The 16,909-nt window shown below is 34.6% G+C and overlaps 3 protein-coding genes across 6 annotated transcripts in view; 2 read left to right on the forward strand and 1 right to left on the reverse strand.

Annotated features, from left to right (window-relative positions):
* The window catches only part of LOC132706079 (neo-calmodulin-like), a 29,136-nt gene extending 19,979 nt beyond the window's left edge, over positions 1-9,157 (reverse strand). Inside the window, exons 1-2 of the mRNA XM_060677163.1 lie at positions 9,062-9,157; positions 3,719-3,840 (exon numbers count right to left, since the gene is read on the reverse strand). Of these exons, the coding sequence (XP_060533146.1) occupies positions 3,719-3,721 (3 nt within the window). The 5' untranslated portion in view covers positions 3,722-3,840; positions 9,062-9,157. The remainder of the gene's footprint in view (positions 1-3,718; positions 3,841-9,061) is intronic.
* A 1,382-nt stretch (positions 9,158-10,539) lies between these two features.
* Positions 10,540-11,768, forward strand: LOC132706514 (probable fatty acid-binding protein). 2 transcript variants are annotated; one of them, XM_060677876.1, is made up of 3 exons: positions 10,540-10,667; positions 11,283-11,560; positions 11,625-11,768. In XM_060677876.1, the coding sequence occupies exons 2-3, from the start codon at positions 11,306-11,308 to the stop codon at positions 11,667-11,669; spliced, it is 300 nt and encodes a 99-aa protein (XP_060533859.1). In that variant the 5' UTR covers positions 10,540-10,667; positions 11,283-11,305; the 3' UTR covers positions 11,670-11,768. The 2 variants fall into 2 exon arrangements, with proteins under 2 accessions (XP_060533859.1, XP_060533858.1); XM_060677875.1 differs by lacking the exon at positions 10,540-10,667 and adding an exon at positions 10,858-11,136.
* A 960-nt stretch (positions 11,769-12,728) lies between these two features.
* LOC132706850 (fatty acid-binding protein, adipocyte-like) lies at positions 12,729-16,834 on the forward strand. 3 transcript variants are annotated; one of them, XM_060678444.1, is made up of 4 exons: positions 12,729-12,879; positions 13,123-13,207; positions 16,031-16,308; positions 16,597-16,834. In XM_060678444.1, exons 2-4 carry the CDS (start codon positions 13,132-13,134, stop codon positions 16,648-16,650), a joined length of 408 nt encoding a protein of 135 aa, XP_060534427.1. In that variant the 5' UTR covers positions 12,729-12,879; positions 13,123-13,131; the 3' UTR covers positions 16,651-16,834. The 3 variants fall into 3 exon arrangements, with proteins under 3 accessions (XP_060534427.1, XP_060534426.1, XP_060534425.1); XM_060678443.1 differs by lacking the exons at positions 12,729-12,879; positions 13,123-13,207 and adding an exon at positions 13,810-14,065 and having other exon boundaries at positions 16,597-16,671; positions 16,755-16,834; XM_060678442.1 differs by lacking the exons at positions 12,729-12,879; positions 13,123-13,207 and adding an exon at positions 13,813-14,065.
* The last annotated feature ends 75 nt before the right edge of the window (positions 16,835-16,909 follow it).

The raw sequence follows: 16,909 nt of genomic DNA on the forward strand, positions 1-16,909 counted from the left end.
CGGGTTGGTCGATTACGAGAGACGAGGCCTTATCAGGAAGGTGCTGTTCATGGAGAGCAGGATGAACCTGATGCAGTCGAAGGTTATAGGCTTGGAGCAGTTGAGTCTCGTGTTTTGGTTTTGGGTAGGCGGGATGGTAGTCGTCACTGTGGCGTTCCTCGTCGAGATTTTAGGTCCAATGTTGCTTAACATGTACACTGTGCTATAGAAATAGCAACGCTGAATATATGTCTAGCTTTCAGAGAAAAAATAAACAACAGGTTTTACATTTTCAAAGAATTTGCTTAGGACTGTCAGCTTTACTGGCTACTGTAAGAAGACTTTTTCTTTCGAGAAATCGAAATGCGAAATGGTGAATTAAAAAAAATAATATAAAGATTGAATAAAATTTCTAAAGTTTTTTTTTGCCTCCATGTAGACGATAGGCTAGGTACAAACTGGCTTATTTTAAATAGAACATTCGGAGAGTGCATTTCAAGACTAGTTCAACGGTAAAGATAGACCTATGACGCGACGTTTCGTGTCGAGAGGCGTTTTCCTTCATTGTTTGACATGAACGAAAACTATCACAGCGAGAATATTTTAAGAACTTTTCAAATTTTATAAATGCCAAATAAAAGATTCGAGTACTCAGTTAAATTCTTTCTCAAACTCTTGCCTAATATATATTTGTTATTGTGGAGTTTTTTTACTAAGTAGTATATTTTGTGGTTAATTGATTTTAAATGGTCCTTAAATGGAAACTGGGTATTCAATATTACTCCCAGATTTTTTGCTGTAGTTACAAATTTCAATTGAGCATCATTAAGATTCATTTTATGCCCGTCGTGTTGGAGTTTTGTTCTTGCTTCGAAGGCTCATTAAGCATGATTTAGTAGGTTGTAGCTACTCCAAAGGAAACGCTAATAAAATATACTAGGTGTTGCGAGTTTTACGTAATGATTTAGCTTAGCATCAACCGAAACTGTAGACTGTGTCCCAAATTAATTGTAATCACGGGGATATACAGTTGTGAGAAATAAAATTAATAGGTTTCATGAGACGGTATCATCCTTGGGACGCCCTGTAAGATCCAAAAAAGGTAAAAACTGCTATTGATAGTATTTCTTTAAAGGAACACAAATTTTGATTGCACTTAGTAATAGTATAGTAATAGTAGGTAATAAACATTCTATATGATAGGCGAAAGAAGGAATCGAGAAGATTTGTAATTAGTAAACATAGTAAACTATGCTTCTAAAAAGATATTCAAAATTATAGAGCATTCATCATTATGATAGGTCTCTTTTCCAAAGATCTAAATGCCAGAAGTGGTTTCAGTTAAGCTTTGAAGTAGCCAATAGGATGATTGGCGAAAAGAGGAATCCAAAAGATTTGTAAATAGTAAACATAGTAAACTACGCGTCAAAAAAAAGGTTGAAAATTATACATCATTCATCATTATGATAGGTCTACTTTTCAAAGATCTAAATGTCCCATTGGCTGCATTTTGTAGACTCCGGTAAATTTTGTTTTTTAATTAAAACCAAACGAAAAAAATCTATTAATGAAAGAAGTCACCTTACTTGTCCAGCTGTTCAAAATATTCGAGCATTCATCACTGTTCCGTCCAATCGGAATTGTTTTGTGTTATTTTTACTCTTTAATTTTTATAATTCGGGAATTTTTATATCGACCAAATTGATATTATTTTCCGCGTATTTTTGGACAATCTCACTGGGTATATGGCCAGAAAAAACTCCTATGTGGCTCCGGTGTCATGCTCCGCTATGATCGGTACTAGTAGGACTCAGGTACTAAGGAAACTAACCAAAACTAACCAACGTGAGAGCATTTTCCGCGTGCAGGAATTAGAAGTTCGAGTGCCGTCAAGTATTCCGAAATTGTGCCAGTCATATTTGCATCAAGGTAAGTCAAAAAGAAAAATGATTGTCATTTTTCGTCTCCTCAAATAAATATATTATTATTTCAATCGCCGTGTTATTTCTAGCTTTAATTTTATAAAAATTTACAGACCATTGCTCTTTCTCGTCCAATTATGACAGGTCTACTTTCCAAAGATCTCAATGCCCTATTGGTTGCATTTTTAAGACTCAGATAAATTTTGTTTTTAAGTAAAACCAAAGGAAGAAATCTATTAAAGAGATGTCTAGCGACCAAGCAGGCTGCCTTACTTGTCCAGCTGGTCAAAATCTTAGAGCATTCATCATTATGATAGGTCTACTTTCCAAAGATCTAAATGCCCGATTGGTTGCATTTTGTAGACTCACGTAAATTTTGTGTTATAAGTAAAACCAAACGAAACAATCCATTAATGAGAGGTCTGGCGCCATTACTTGTCTAGCTGTTCAAAATCTTAGAGCATTCAACATTGCGATAGAACTACTTTCCAAGGGTCTAAATGCCCGATTGGTTGCATTTTGTAGACTCAGGTAAATTTTGTGTTTTATGTACGACCAAACGAAGAAATCTATTAATGAGAGATCTGGCGACCGAGCAGGCCACCTTACTTGTCCAGCTGGTCAAAATCTTAGAGCATTCATCATTACGATAGGTCTACTTTCCAAAGATCTAGATGCCCGATTGGTAGCATTTTGTAGACTCATGTAAATTTTGTTATTTAAGTAAAACCAAATGAAAAAATCTATTAATGAGAGATCTGGCGCCCTTACTTGTCCAGCTGTTCAAAATCTTAAAGCATTCATCCTTACGATAGGTTTACTTTCTAAAGATCTAAATGACCGATTGGTTGCATTTTGTAGACTCAGGTAAATTTTGTGTTTTATGTAAGACCAAAGGAAGGAATCTATTAATGAGACGTCTGGCGACCAAGCAGGCCACCAGCTGGTCAAAATCTTAGAGCGTTCATCATTATAATAGGTCTACTTTCCAAAGATCTAGATGCCCGATTGGTTGCATTTTGTAGACTCATGAAAATTTTGTGTTTTAAGTAAAACCAAACGAAAAAAATATATTAATGAGAGGTCTCGCTGTTCAAAGATCTAAACGCCCGATTGGTTGGTCCACCATTAATTTTATTGAATTAAATTCGGCTGCGGCCTTTTGGAAATAGCAACTTAAAATGTAATCATAAAGTATATCATCATAATTTAATTAATAACTCGGTAGCTGCCGGTTAAAATATAAATAAGACCACAACAGACAACATTTTTTCTTAATATCTATTAATGTGATATACATTTTGCTTTCTGTTCCCACAGCAAAAATCTTCTACGCATAGAGCTAACTCACATGTCCAATTAATTTTAATTTAATATCTATGATTATATGGCAAACTTACGTATATGTTAAAATATTGCATTTTTAAGAAAGCAGAAAAGAATAAAAAAAATAAAGATTCTAAGTAAAAATATCTGTCTATAGCAATTTTTACCTTTCTTTCTATCTCACAAGGTGGCATAAAAGAAAAAAAGTATGGTGAACTTTTTGAGTTAATTTTAGAAGTCGTGATCTACCGGAACTAAAGTGTGACGTTTATTATTACCGATACTAATGCACCAGAATTACTTGAGCGAAATAAACACACTTCACCTTGACCATCCTCAACCGTCGGCGACTACGAACCAACCGCAAATCCACAAAATTAACAAGCCTTTTTCTATTTTAAGAGATAATAAACGTTTATAATTAGCCTCCGTATTTTTTTTTTCGTTTGATATCCGTGACTAACCAAAATTACACCCAAGCTTGTACTTACCATCAGGTCTTTGATCTGGTTGACGAGAGGCGACGTGGAAAAGAAATTATTGACGGCTGAAAAAATTTTTCCCTCAAACTTCGCCACCTTTTCACCGGTATGCGAACTGACTCGGCTGAAACCTGCAAAGGTAGCGTTAGCCCTCACGAAATCAATGCAGCATTTTTATTTAAAAAAAAAACGGGACTGAACGGCTTACTTTAGACTGCGGAGCAATTTATAAGTCTTCGGGTTACTGGAGGGGAGGCCTCCAAGCTAAGCCGATTAGGAATGTTATTTTCTAAATGTCTTTCGGAACATAACAATGTATAATGACGCAATCAATCAGATAGGGCCGAAAACAAGTGTGGGCCTCCTCGGCTATGGTAAAAAAAGGTTTAGCGGAGCAGTGGTGTGTTGTTTTAAATTTTTTGACCAAAAATCAAATTAAATTAATTTAATTTAATAACAATTAAGTTAATCATATAGATTTTCCTAGGCAAAGTCCGCATTGTCACCCGAGTTTAGTTCGTAATGATTTAACATTTCATGTTTTACCTGGTTGCCAAATGTGCATCACGCAAAATCCTCTAATTAATGAATTTTTATATCAATATTTTGGGAAGTGCGAAGTTCCCAAAAACGAATCCGATTCTGAAAAGGGCAGTTCAAAACCACAATTAACAAATACGCAAGACTTATGTTCTATTTGCTCTAAGGAAACTTCAAAGGGATCTCTCTGATTCTACCCGAATTTGTTTCCTGTATTTTTAATATGAAAGTTCATTTTATTTGTGAATGTTGTTAAAAAGTTTAGTTCTTTGAATTACGCATGTCTACAAAATTCAAATGCGTGAGGTTTTTTGCAAATATCAAAGGGAAAAAAAGATATTTCCAAAATAATTAATTTCTTTATTCGGTATAAAAATGGAATCCTATTCAAAAAAAATAAAAAAAAAACTTTAGTCAGACTTTTTTCAATGTCTTTTTGCGTTGTGCGGACATAGGCTGTGTGTTTTCACGGGCATATCCCGTTTTAACATCCAGCAGTGGTCCGCCACCATCGTTCTGCTCATGTGCCTTGATATTGCTGATTGTTCCAAGATTTTCAGGAAAATAGTTCAAGTGTGAAAACAGGAAATGCACTTTCAAACTCATATTACAACCTAAAAGTGTTGTAATATATTTTGAATAATACTTTCGTAGATTTCGTCCTTAGAGTACCCAACAAACTTATCAATTACTTTTTTAAATGAAACACGGGCGTTTTCTTCGACATTGGTCATTGTGTTTGGAAAATTCTTGTCTTTGCATAATGTTCTTCTTTGCGGCTCAACAAAAAAACCTTTTTCGCTATCGCTGAAACGAACTGCGTGACTCAGCAAAAACATGGCGCATTTTTTAGAAAAAGGACCCCCAAAAATATACAAATATGCTGTGTTATTAATATAAATTTATTTGTTTCTCTTCTATGACCACTGTGCTTCATAATTGTACATAGAATAGTGAAAGTATGATAGTAATATTTGATAACTACGGCAGGTTATTTCGGACGGACAAAGTAAAGAATATGGAACAATTTTAACTAGGCAAGCCTAGATGTGAATGCATAACGTACTTTACCGGTAAAAAAACGTTAATAAAGTGGAACACTACGGTAACTTCCTAAAATTAATTGAATGTTATTTAAAAAATAAATGTCAATATGTTAAGCTAGGTGATAAAATTAGTAATAAGCAATCCAATCGTCATGGGGCGCCACAAGGTTCAGTGCTTGGGACGTTACTCATTATATATTATCAGTGTAAGAAGTGCCTTTTTTTCTTTGTTTGCTAAGGATACAACTCTCGTTTACAAGAACGGGAATAAGTATAAATTGATGGAACATGGAAATATCCAAAAATAAACAAATAGGTAATGTTGATGATAGAGAATTAGATAAAATATAAATAAAATATTTGGGTTTTGTTATGGACGAATCACTAAACTTGGAGATCATCTAGATAAAGTACCAAAAACAATATATATCATCATTTCAATTATTAATTAATTTAAAACATAGGTTATCGACTAAACAAAGTACATGTAATAAAACAGACTTTAAAAAAATGCATATATATTACAAAATAAAGTTCCAGTAATATAAAAATTTATCAGTTGAATGTAATACTGCTATTAGAACGATATGCGTTAATGAGGGGTAGTCGGAAAATAAATACAATAATTATGTACACAAACAAAATTCGTAATTACTGTACAGAAAAAATGTTATACACTCCTATGCAATTTGCAGCGAAATCTTTTAACAGTCTTTCAAATAATATAAAAACTATTTAAACCCATCAATAGTTTCCTGAAATTTTGAAAATCGTAAACCTAATAGGATTGCCCAATCCCATAAGACACACGCTCGTGACATAAGCGAAGTCCTCTAACGGTTTTTGTGTATTCTGTCAATGCATTTGAAGGCGTATTAAACCGTTGTGTTTTATGTTCTTTGAACAATCAAAATAATTTAAACTAGTAAGTGGTGCGCTTATGTTTGTGTTAATTGTATTTCTGTAAAAAAACTTGGACAAAACAGTGTTTTTAAGCTTTAACAAATACTTAAAAATTGTATGTGCTTGAGTGGCGAGAACTGAGAAAAACAGTATTTTTAACCTTAAACAAAGACTTAAAAGTTTTGTTTTCCGGCTGCTTATTAGCGGTGTTATTAGTTAGGAGGTAAGCTCAAAATATTACACATAATAATATAGGTAATAGTAAGAAATACATTTCTTTTACCTTTTTCAGTGGGATAAGTTACATCAAAAAATAGTTAGGTATGGCTGGAACGAAATGTCTCATGTATCTCGAAAATGTAGTTCTCATCCCTTTCCCAAGAGGAAAGATCTAGCATCTCGAACTATACGGAACGAGTGGATAGTTCGATGTAGAAGAGAGGACAAACTTAATCCAGATAAAAGCTATGTCTGCTCAGTTCATTCTACTGAAAATGATTACGAAACAGACTTACAAAATGAGTTATTAGGTTTTTTTTGTCTTGAGTAACACATTGAATTCACCACAAAATTAAATTTTAGGTTTACCTTTAAAAAAGTTTCTATAAAAAAAAAAAACTGCTGTTCCCACCCTATTACCAGAAGCCACCAACAGAAGCAGGATTATCTAGAGACTTCATTTCAAAAATGCCAAAAAAGAAGCTCAGCAGGTATTTTCTGAGCTTTTAGCAACAACATCGAATGCCACAAGTGAAATTCTAAAGAAAAATCCATCTCCGAATGCCGTAAAACACAAAGTTTAAAAAGTAAATCGTTTTGTTCGCTAGTTTTATGTATTTATGTGTAACAATATTTAATTATATATATTTCAAGATAATACTTATATGCCAAACTTGAATGCAATAGTATTATTTTTACCCTACCTGTGACCCTAACCTACGCTACTTCCCAATAATTATTAAATAAGTACTAAAACGATTTAGTGTTGACATTAAATGAAAATAACGAGTGATTATCCAAAAAAAATGCAATATTAGCTATTCAAAATACTCAAAGTCCATCAAAACTCGGGACAGTTTCAGATTATTTCCATGCATGTTTACATAGTAAACGCGCCAATAAACTTGAAGGTATGTGGAAGAGGAGGGGGAAAACCTATCTGGCCCAAATGTCGCCGTACATATGCGATTTGGGCGTTTATTACAATATTTTTGTTAATTTTCCCTAGATAGTATTATCGGCTGCGTGTTAGATGGTAGATAATTTCTTTTTTACCTTTTGAATAATTAAAAAATATTATATTCACGTTTTGCAGGAGCCAAATAAACTCATAACTCATAAAATTGTCAGTTGTGATTTGAACAAATAAACTTCCTACTGTGGTTTTGCGACACGCCATTGGTGCCGTATTGAGTCGCCTTTATTTTTAATTAATCGACAATATTGATAGTGTCGGAAATCATATGACTGGCTAATGCGACCACCGAAGAACGTGACCAAGATAATGTACAATTATTATGTATTTGTCTCGTGATTTTTGCAATCCTCTAAAATGTAATTCTTGGCAAGTTCGACAAAATAGCAACCGACGCAGGAAGAATTACAGTAGGAAGTAGGAAGTTGGTCATTTATGATGGTTGACGATTTATGATTGAACTCTTATTTAAACCTCGTCAAGAGGAAAAATTTGGTTGAAGCAAGTGAAAAAAAAACGAGCGGAACTGACCCTCTCCCCCGCCTTTTTTCAGCAGTTAATTTTGCAAAAGTCGCGACAGATGTCGTGCATGTTTATACAATACGTTATTCAAACAACTAAATATAAGTAATTTATCTACGAATCGAAGCAAATGCGTCACCAAAATAGACCTCACGGAAATGGGACCAATCAAATTTCGTTATCACTTCCAGCAACATCTTTTTAGCAGCTCAAATTCTAGTGCGCTCACACCGGCCATTGTTGATATACAACCAACAGCGTGGGTCATTCGGTCAAATCCGAAATTTGGTTCATGATATCTAAATATTTGCGGAGCATTTAGCATATTTATAGGAAACGGCTGAATAACCCAAAATTATTTTCCTGTATATTGGATGTCTTATAAATTCATAAGAAAGTAAGGTTATGTTTCTCTCTGATTTTTCTTTCATTCTTAGACGCGCTAATTGGAGGGCATGTAGATACACCACCAATATCTTATTCGATACTGAAACCAGCAGGATTAAACAAAAATAGGGTTTGATACGAAATCGATGAAAAAACTGAATTTCTGTTCTAACCAAAACTTTTTCGACAATATTGGTAGCGATATCATGGCGTCGAAAACTCCGTTGAAAAGTTTAATTGGGTTTCTAGTTTGATAGTATATACAGTCGACGAATAAGCAATTTTAGTTATTTTTTTAAATTTAATCTCCGGTTGTTTTTGGACGTGATCTTCTCCCTGTGGCATTTTCAATAACTGACCAGTAAATTTCACCATTTAGGTGACATTTTTTTTTTATTAAAAAATATCTCCGCAAAAATCGCCAAAAAATGTCTACAGAAATGAATTATTTTAATTTTTCATACTTTACAATAAATGAAACCAGTTACAAGGAGATAATTTCTGCTTTATATCGTTTTAAACATTCACAAAAATTCAAATATTTTCAATGTAGTTTTTTTTGTTTGACAAGTTGTGGCGGTAACCAATTTCATTCATGAAAGTGAAAATGATGTCCACCGTAAAACTTTTGTGGCGTTCCGTCTTAAAAGGCATCCAAATAGTAAATAAGTATTTTTTTCCTACACTATTAATTTTAGCCAAAACGAATAACAACAAACAGAAATATATCTTAGAGAAGGAAAAAAGGTGAATGCTAACCTGACTCGACCCTCCGTCAATGTTGTGGACGTATATTTTGTTTTCAGACACTTTCCACTAACAGGAAATATTGACTCGAGGGATGCTGCAAGGAATGGTTTGTGGAAAGTGCCGCGTTTGCGCTGTCAAACGTTGAATTTTAATGCGTAGATATCGTGTTTGCCCAAAAAACCAAAGTTCCTACTAGGCATCTCCAGTTTCCAATAATTAAAAAGCAATATTGACAATATAAAAAAAATGGTTAAATGATTACCAATATATTGGACAAGACCAAAGTAATAAAACTAATTTAACAACTGTTAAAAATAAATTACAACAAAATTGCTTCTTGGTGATTGTTTCAGCGCTTTCCATTATTACTTGATTTAAACTTTACTGTTGTTAAAACAAATAAAAAAGTCGATTCATCTTCCAAAAACATTTTCAGCTCGCATCACAACAAAAAACTAATTAAAATATCAATAATATACAATCAGTTTTTCATTTTAATCAATTTTTTTTCTAATTTTTTACTGTACCTGTGCTTTTCTTTCCAATCGGAATATTGCAGATGTCTATAATTCAAAAGAATAACTAGATAATTTAATTTAAAAAAAAAAAATATAGTGGCTTTTCTAATCGTTCTTCATAAAACACGTTGCTGATAACATTTACAGTCTGCCATTGTCGTGTGGATAATTTTTGTGATTGGTGCTGCCACCTATGAATGAAGAGTGGTGACAGAGAAAAGCGAACACATTTTTCTCTGGTGGTAATATGTGATTTATTTTCTTTATTTATTTGTGAAAATTGATCTGATGTAATGAATTCCAGATAGATTAGAGCTGCATTTTAACTATGCAAGGTAATTTTCTTATATTTTACATTCAAAGTCCGAATTCCTACTTTCCAGCCCTTAGTCGGGCATACACGTAGTATGGCGTTGATTTTCTCAGGCGATATCGTCGCAGACGAAAGATAATTGAATAATGATCTCGACGAATTAAGTTCAATTAAGCTGGAATTGTCGTCCTGAATGGAGACGCCTTATTAACGTCGTCGGATCGTAACTTATTCATTCATTTCCTCTCAATGCATCCTAATTCTTCAACCCAAACCAAAATAACGTAAATTTCACGATTATATTCGTCAAAGCAAATTTACTTTTCGCAGATAAAATTAAAACATTTGTTGGCGCAACAAATCACGATTAGCCTACACGGGGTGTCTCATAAGTCGTTGAATCTCGTTTCTAATCAACAAATGAAACACAGATAATCCGATTCGTTTTAATCCGATTTAAGTTTTATGATTTTTGCCTCACAAAAAACATAACTGTAAAAATTAATAAAGACGCTTTCGCCAATTTTTGGATATTATTTCGTGATAATAATCCTAGAAATAAGCTTAACAAAGGAAGAAGTCATTTGCATTGACGAGCACGGAATCTCATTGGTTGTCCCGATCTCGTGACGTCGATGGCAACGGGAAAAAATCGTCTGTAAAGCTTGTTCGTAGTTTTTAGATTTCGTTTAGTGGTTGTTGGTTTTTTTAACTTCGCCAGTATGTAGTCTTCGAAAAACAAGAAAACAGTGGAGATGTACTATTTTTTAACCGTTAAACAAACGTAGGTATTCCAACAGAGTTCTAGTAGTATTTCTTCGCGTCCTTGGGTTTGTCTTAAATTTCCACGAGTTCATGTTTCGCAAAATCAATGACAGTGATTTTGAATAGACGATAGGAATACTAGAATGTAATTTGAGATAGCTCCTAATCGTCAAGTAAAGCTACCCTTAAGATGGGGTGTTTAAAGTAAAGCCGAGTAAACTTCAAGGTAAAAACCCATCCATTTAACATTTCACGTAATGTCGGAAGATAAATAATTACATAAGACATGTTCTTTGTAATGTTTAAAACGCCTCGTAATCTTATCAACGTAGAAGTAACTATGGTAAGATAAGACTCACTTTTGACTATGGATGAGACAGGTGGAATATTTCGAAAGTAAAGTGCAAAAATGTCTTTAGACGGCATATTCGGAAAACGGTACAAGTGCGTTGGGAGTGATAACTTCGACGAGTATTTAAAGGCGATCGGTTATTATCTGTTTATACGGGGCGCCAACAAAACGTACCAATGGCAAATTTACCACTAGAATGGTGGTGGTTGCTGTTATTTATACTCTGGATTTGTAAAATTATGCAAATGTAATTTCAAAATTTCTTCTCCGTGCTTATTTCAGGATTGAATTTTGTCCAGCGCAAAATGGCTAGCACAATACTACCCTCGATCATGCTCTGCAAAAATGGCGACGAGTATATACTATCCACCCACACACCCGTGAAGACTGTGGCGTTCGCATTTAAGCCGGGCGTGGAGTTCGAGCATGAAGCTCTGGACGGCAGAAACGTCACTGCCGTGGTTCACGTCGAGGCCAATACTCTAAGGGAAGTTCAAACGGATACCGACGGCAGGGTCGTGGATATCGAAAGAATTTTCACCGAGGACGAAATGAGGATGGTACGAAGCACATTTCCGTGCCGAAACGTCGCGTAGATTTATTCATAGCGGCTCGGTATTGCAGGAGATACGAACGGGTGACGTCACAGCGCGGAGAGTCTTTAAATGACGTCACGCACTTTTTCTAGTACGGACCTGTGTGGAGTAAACATGTAAAAGTGTGCATCTAACCTGAATTTGTTTTTTCATTATTGCTTGATATACTATAGTAAACTTCAAATAAAAAAATTAAAGAAGAAATATCAGTCATTGAGCTCATAAAAGGTAACAATATGGCGGAAAAACTAAAATTTCTTGAAACAAATTCTCATCTCTCTCATCTTTGCATCATATCATATTGCAAATATGGGTAAGTGGTGATATAATGCCACAAACCCCAAACGTTGAAGAAAATGTCTTTTTACCGTAGCAGGCTTTGATTGGTCTTGAAAATGTTTACTTATAGGTATTTACTACTGCTAATACTGCACTGATGCAAGTTTATCACGTTTTCTGTATTAATTTTAAAGTCCCTTAATACTTTAATCCCCTAACGGATCCTGTTTTCTCTTTATTTCTTCAAAATATTATTATCTATCGAATTTTTAATGACAGAGCATACAGGGTGCACTGATAAGAGACATATAACTGATATATAACCCATTTATGGTGTGGCTGTATCTTGACTGTATTGTGGTTACATCAGCAATTTTTTTTTTGTTCACAAAACTTAAAACGCTCTTAACAGCACAAGAAATGACTTAAGGAATTAATAGTACGGGAATCGGAAACTAATTCTGATCATAAAGTAACCGTTGAACCACGAAAACCAATGTGTTCATTACCTATTTCTGACACGTGTACCACTGGTTGCCTCCCGCCTGCCGTTTTGCGCACAGCGGTCAGAAAATATTTTCGTATCTATGGATAACATTTTGATGGACATTTAGTTCCTGAACGATAATTTCTCGTCTCCTTGAAATGGTCTTTGAACGCTTTTTCTTGTTTTGGGTAAAATAATATTGCCTACAGCAATTACGTATTTTTGTGGTTTTTGAAAAGAATTTGACTACATACGTACCATAATCAAATCGAATTAATAAACCGGACTGTAGAAACGGCGATGCTTCCAAAGCTAATCTAGCCTAATAAAACGATCAATGGGCGATTAACCGACAATTCTTCCCAATAAATTGGGAGCACTTAACTATACTCTCCTCTTAATAACCGCGCTGCTTTTGAAAATTCTCCGCCCCCCCATTTAGTTCCGAGCGGGCTTTGTAGACGAGAGCACTTTAGATCCGAGTGGGCGATTTTCGTGGTGATCAGTGAAGTAAAAGGTAAGTGCATTTTTAAGGGGCAAAAAAAAAATATAACTTATAACTTAATGTACAATATTTTTATAAAAGCAGACGCCGCTATTAACTGCCGCGACAAAAAAAACGTTGTCCCATTTTAATTTACAGACACAGAACTACTTTCTGTTTCAAGTTTAACGGGCTAAAAATATGCAGTGTGCTGTGACTCGAAATTCAGGAGACCCATTGTAATTAGTTTTAAGTTAACGTTTTCTTAACTTGCAGTTTTCCAAAATGGTGGACGCTGTTCTCGGAAAAAAATTCAAACTGGAGTCTAGCGACAATTTCGATGAATATATGAAAGCGTTGGGTGAGTTTTAAATCTAATCCTGTCGCTAGGTGACCCCAAATTAATACGAAAGACGTTAATTCGATATCCGTTAATCCATCGAATTAAATTTTATGGGCGTCATATTACCCGCATTATTGTTGCAACTTAAGCCTTCAATTATTATATATTAGAATCGCGGTTGTTGATGAGGCTCGTGGCGCCATCGGTGGGACAGTGCGTGAACCTACGACACTGCCGCAGTTTTCAAGTTCCCCGTCGAGGTGTCGCCTCGCGGAACTTTTAAATAAAAATGATATCGTAGCATTGCCGTGTAGTTTCGCAAATACAAATGTCACTTGGGTTAATATTCATAAATTCTTTCGCATTCATTTCTAGGAGCCGTTGATTGCCACTGTATTTCAAATTTGACGTATATTCGTCGCTGTTGCCGAATCACTAATAAGACATTTAAAAAAAGTTCTACCATCGTTAAATTTCGGGAAAAATGCATACTTAATGTTTATCTCCAAGCGACATAATGTTGTTGCCGCTCGTGGGCAACGTGTCTATCGCGATGCTTGTTTGCCATTTACCAAGTGATACTTTAAAAAAGATAATTGCTAAAAATTCTCAACACAAACCGGCAACGTTGCAAATCTTAACAACCCGTCTTCGAACCGAACCGGACAGACTTTGAACCCACGTTATCTATTTCTTTTGCCGGCAGTCTGTTCGCTATATATTGCAGTCGGGAGTAGTCGAAGTAAATTAGTGAGTGCGAAGCTTTTCATATTAAATTCGTCTCGGTAGTGAACAAAATGGGTTTGGAGGACTTATTGGGAAAAAAATACAAGCTCGCTAGCAGCGAGAAGTTCGACGAGTACATGAAGGCTTTAGGTAAACGGCCCAATTCGGTTAAACAATAAATTTTCCGCGAAATATCTTAGAAATTCGGTAGCACACGGAAAAATCTTTATATGTTGCGGAAAATTTTAAAATCAATACGTTTCCGCAGACTATCCGATTGAAACGAGGGTTAATGAGCCATTTGCTTCACGGACCATAACAATATTTCTCACAGAGTTAATTCAGAGATATAAATATAAAAAAATTACTAATTAATTCTGTCAAGTTGTTTAGTTTTTATTAGTATTTATTTTGCTTCTGTAATGATGGTAAATTCGTATAATATGTGATATGTTTTGCAAATATTGCGAAAAACTGAGTATGCTCGTTTAAGTACTTTTTTGTGGCAAAGTACAAGGTGCATCTTTTTTTAGATGATGTTTATCCAGTCAAGCCAAATAAATTATTGAAGTATTTACTTAAAACGGTCAAGTTGTTGAGGTGCGTTATTTATCACGATTCGTTTGGTCAAACTGTTCGTTAAAATATTCTAATATAGTTATCGAAATCGACGAGGATAGTTTGCAAAGTCTAAAATAACGTAACTTCTTAAGTTTCTTCTAGTACCTAAGTTGATTTTTACTGTAAATTTGTGAGTCTGTAAAAAGGGTGATTAATTTTAGTTTAGAACGGAAAGTTTTGTAACGAAAACATAAATATATTGAAGCTAAATATTTATACAGATAAAATTTTAAAGTAAACTATATAGGTACTTGAACTGAAAGTTTTACAGCACTGTTTACATCGTCAGTTGTGTGACTGTCGAAAATTGTTTGGGCAAACCATGTTTGTCATCTTATTACGGGCAATTGCTTTTATGTACAAAACATGCGCTAATAATTACTGTCGTGTAGTAAGGCTAATTTAAGCAAACCTTGACCTTACATATTCAAGCTTATTCCACACATATAAGGAATAATGGACTATTTAGAAAACGCAAAGATGAAATAAAAATGGTTGGTTGCCACTTACAGGTATCCAGATATTTTTTTCAATACTTTTGGAAAATTTCCTCCATGGGAAAAAATTTCCCAACGGGGCGGGCTATTTTATTTTTATCAAATACACCGTAGAAAAATATTATATTTGTCGGCGCGCTTACCTTTAAGTGGTACTCTCCCATGTTTCGGTTTGGGTGATATGGGAAAGTTTATTTTTAACTCGTATTAATTATACGTCTAAAACAGTTATAATTCTGTTATTCGGCCGGCAAGGGAGTCCGAATTTATCCAGCATTAGAAATTGATTAGTTGTCTTGTGATTCATCTAGCTAGCGGCTCGCTCCTTTAAATAATCAATTAAGTGATTAAATTATTAAACTTGTCGTGCATTTTTTTAATATGTCCGAGAAGTCTAACCGCATGCCGCATCGCTCATTCATTTTTTTTTTCATTTTTTTCTATTGAGATGCGCCTTTTACTGGATTGTTGGACCCCTATTTCAGCATCTAATGGCGTAAACAAAATGATTTTTTTCGCAATTATGATAAAAAAAAGAGCCACCTGGCGGCAAGGTAAGCAATCACAAACGCCTAACTCCATGTGTATTAAAATGCGAACACAAGCCTCAACTTTAACTTGAAAATAGTACTCACTTTAACTGTTAATATTAGACATTTTTGTAAAATTAAAGATTGCAATTACGTACCCCAATGACGATTTCAAAATTGGAAAATAATTTTCAGTATTTTCTCTTGCCCAATTTACCTAATAATTCATACCTCGTTGCCCCTACTGGGACTCGGTATGTAATAGAATGAAAAGTAATTAAATTAAAAAATATCATTTTTAACTTAACTAGTTTTTTTGGCAATGTCATTTCACTATTCTTAATAAATTTCTGATTTCTGCATATTATTACTCTTGAGGGGTATTTAGAAATAATTGGAGTGATTTGTTTGACTGTCCTGTATTTTCTGGTACATACTACTAATAATGTGGTCCCGTTTTACCATAGGCGTAGGTCTAGTTACCAGGAAAGTGGGCGGGGCCGTTTCTCCGGTGGTGGAACTGAATAAGCAGGGTGATGAATACGTCCTAACCTCCAATTCGACGTTCAAAAACGTGGTGACTAAATTCAAACCGGGTGTAGAATTCGACCAGGAGACGCCAGACGGTCGCAAGGTGAAAGCGACCATCACCGTCGACGGTAACAAGCTCGTCGAGGTGCAGAAAGGCGCTGACGGCAAGGAAACTACCATCGAGCGCACGTTTACCGACGACGAAATCAAAATGGTAATAATTCTAACCCATTTGGCGCAAGAAAATATTGTTTAATGCATATGCTGTATCGCTAATGAGCAAAGATATTTGGTTGATTGCAGCTAATGAAATAGAAAATGTATGCTTAGATTTTCTATTAGAGCATAAAAAATACATCTTTTCATCGTATCATATTTACAGGTTCAAAAACGTCTTTAGAGTTTGACTTTTAATACCACCATTTTTAAAGGTTGTTTATAAAAGAACTCCCGTTGTCACACTGTAATTTATTGACATATGGTTTTACTGATTTTTTTGCAGGTTTTGTCAGTCGACGACATCACTTCGACCAGGATATACAAGCCCTTGGCTTGATTTTGCGGAACAGCGAAAACGGTACTGATTTTTTATTGTTCGTTTAGTCAGAACATGCTTTTTTTGTATTAGATTTTTCTCTACCTAATAATGTCATTATTTAGGTATTTGTCGTCGTTAAATTTCTGGATATTCAGAGGAAGGAAAATTATCGGAAAATAAATTCGCAACCAGTAATATAAAACACTTTTATTGTAATATATAAACACACTGACACTCCCATATAAAAAAACGTATCAAATAAAAAAAATAATCTAAA

This window comes from Cylas formicarius, unplaced genomic scaffold (genome assembly GCF_029955315.1).
Source record: "Cylas formicarius isolate icCylForm1 unplaced genomic scaffold, icCylForm1.1 PGA_scaffold_8__14_contigs__length_24414737, whole genome shotgun sequence".
Taxonomy (NCBI): domain Eukaryota; kingdom Metazoa; phylum Arthropoda; class Insecta; order Coleoptera; family Brentidae; genus Cylas; species Cylas formicarius.

Coding starts and splice junctions, on each gene's coding strand:
- LOC132706514 (XM_060677875.1), top strand. CDS start 11,058: ATGTCTTTAGACGGCATATTCGGAAAACGGTACAAGTGCGTTGGGAGT. Junction 11,137..11,282: donor CGAGTATTTAAAGGCGATCG/GTTATTATCTGT, acceptor TGCTTATTTCAG/GATTGAATTTTGTCCAGCGC. Junction 11,561..11,624: donor CCGAGGACGAAATGAGGATG/GTACGAAGCACA, acceptor TCGGTATTGCAG/GAGATACGAACGGGTGACGT.
- LOC132706850 (XM_060678443.1), top strand. CDS start 13,987: ATGGGTTTGGAGGACTTATTGGGAAAAAAATACAAGCTCGCTAGCAGC. Junction 14,066..16,030: donor CGAGTACATGAAGGCTTTAG/GTAAACGGCCCA, acceptor GTTTTACCATAG/GCGTAGGTCTAGTTACCAGG. Junction 16,309..16,596: donor CCGACGACGAAATCAAAATG/GTAATAATTCTA, acceptor ATTTTTTTGCAG/GTTTTGTCAGTCGACGACAT.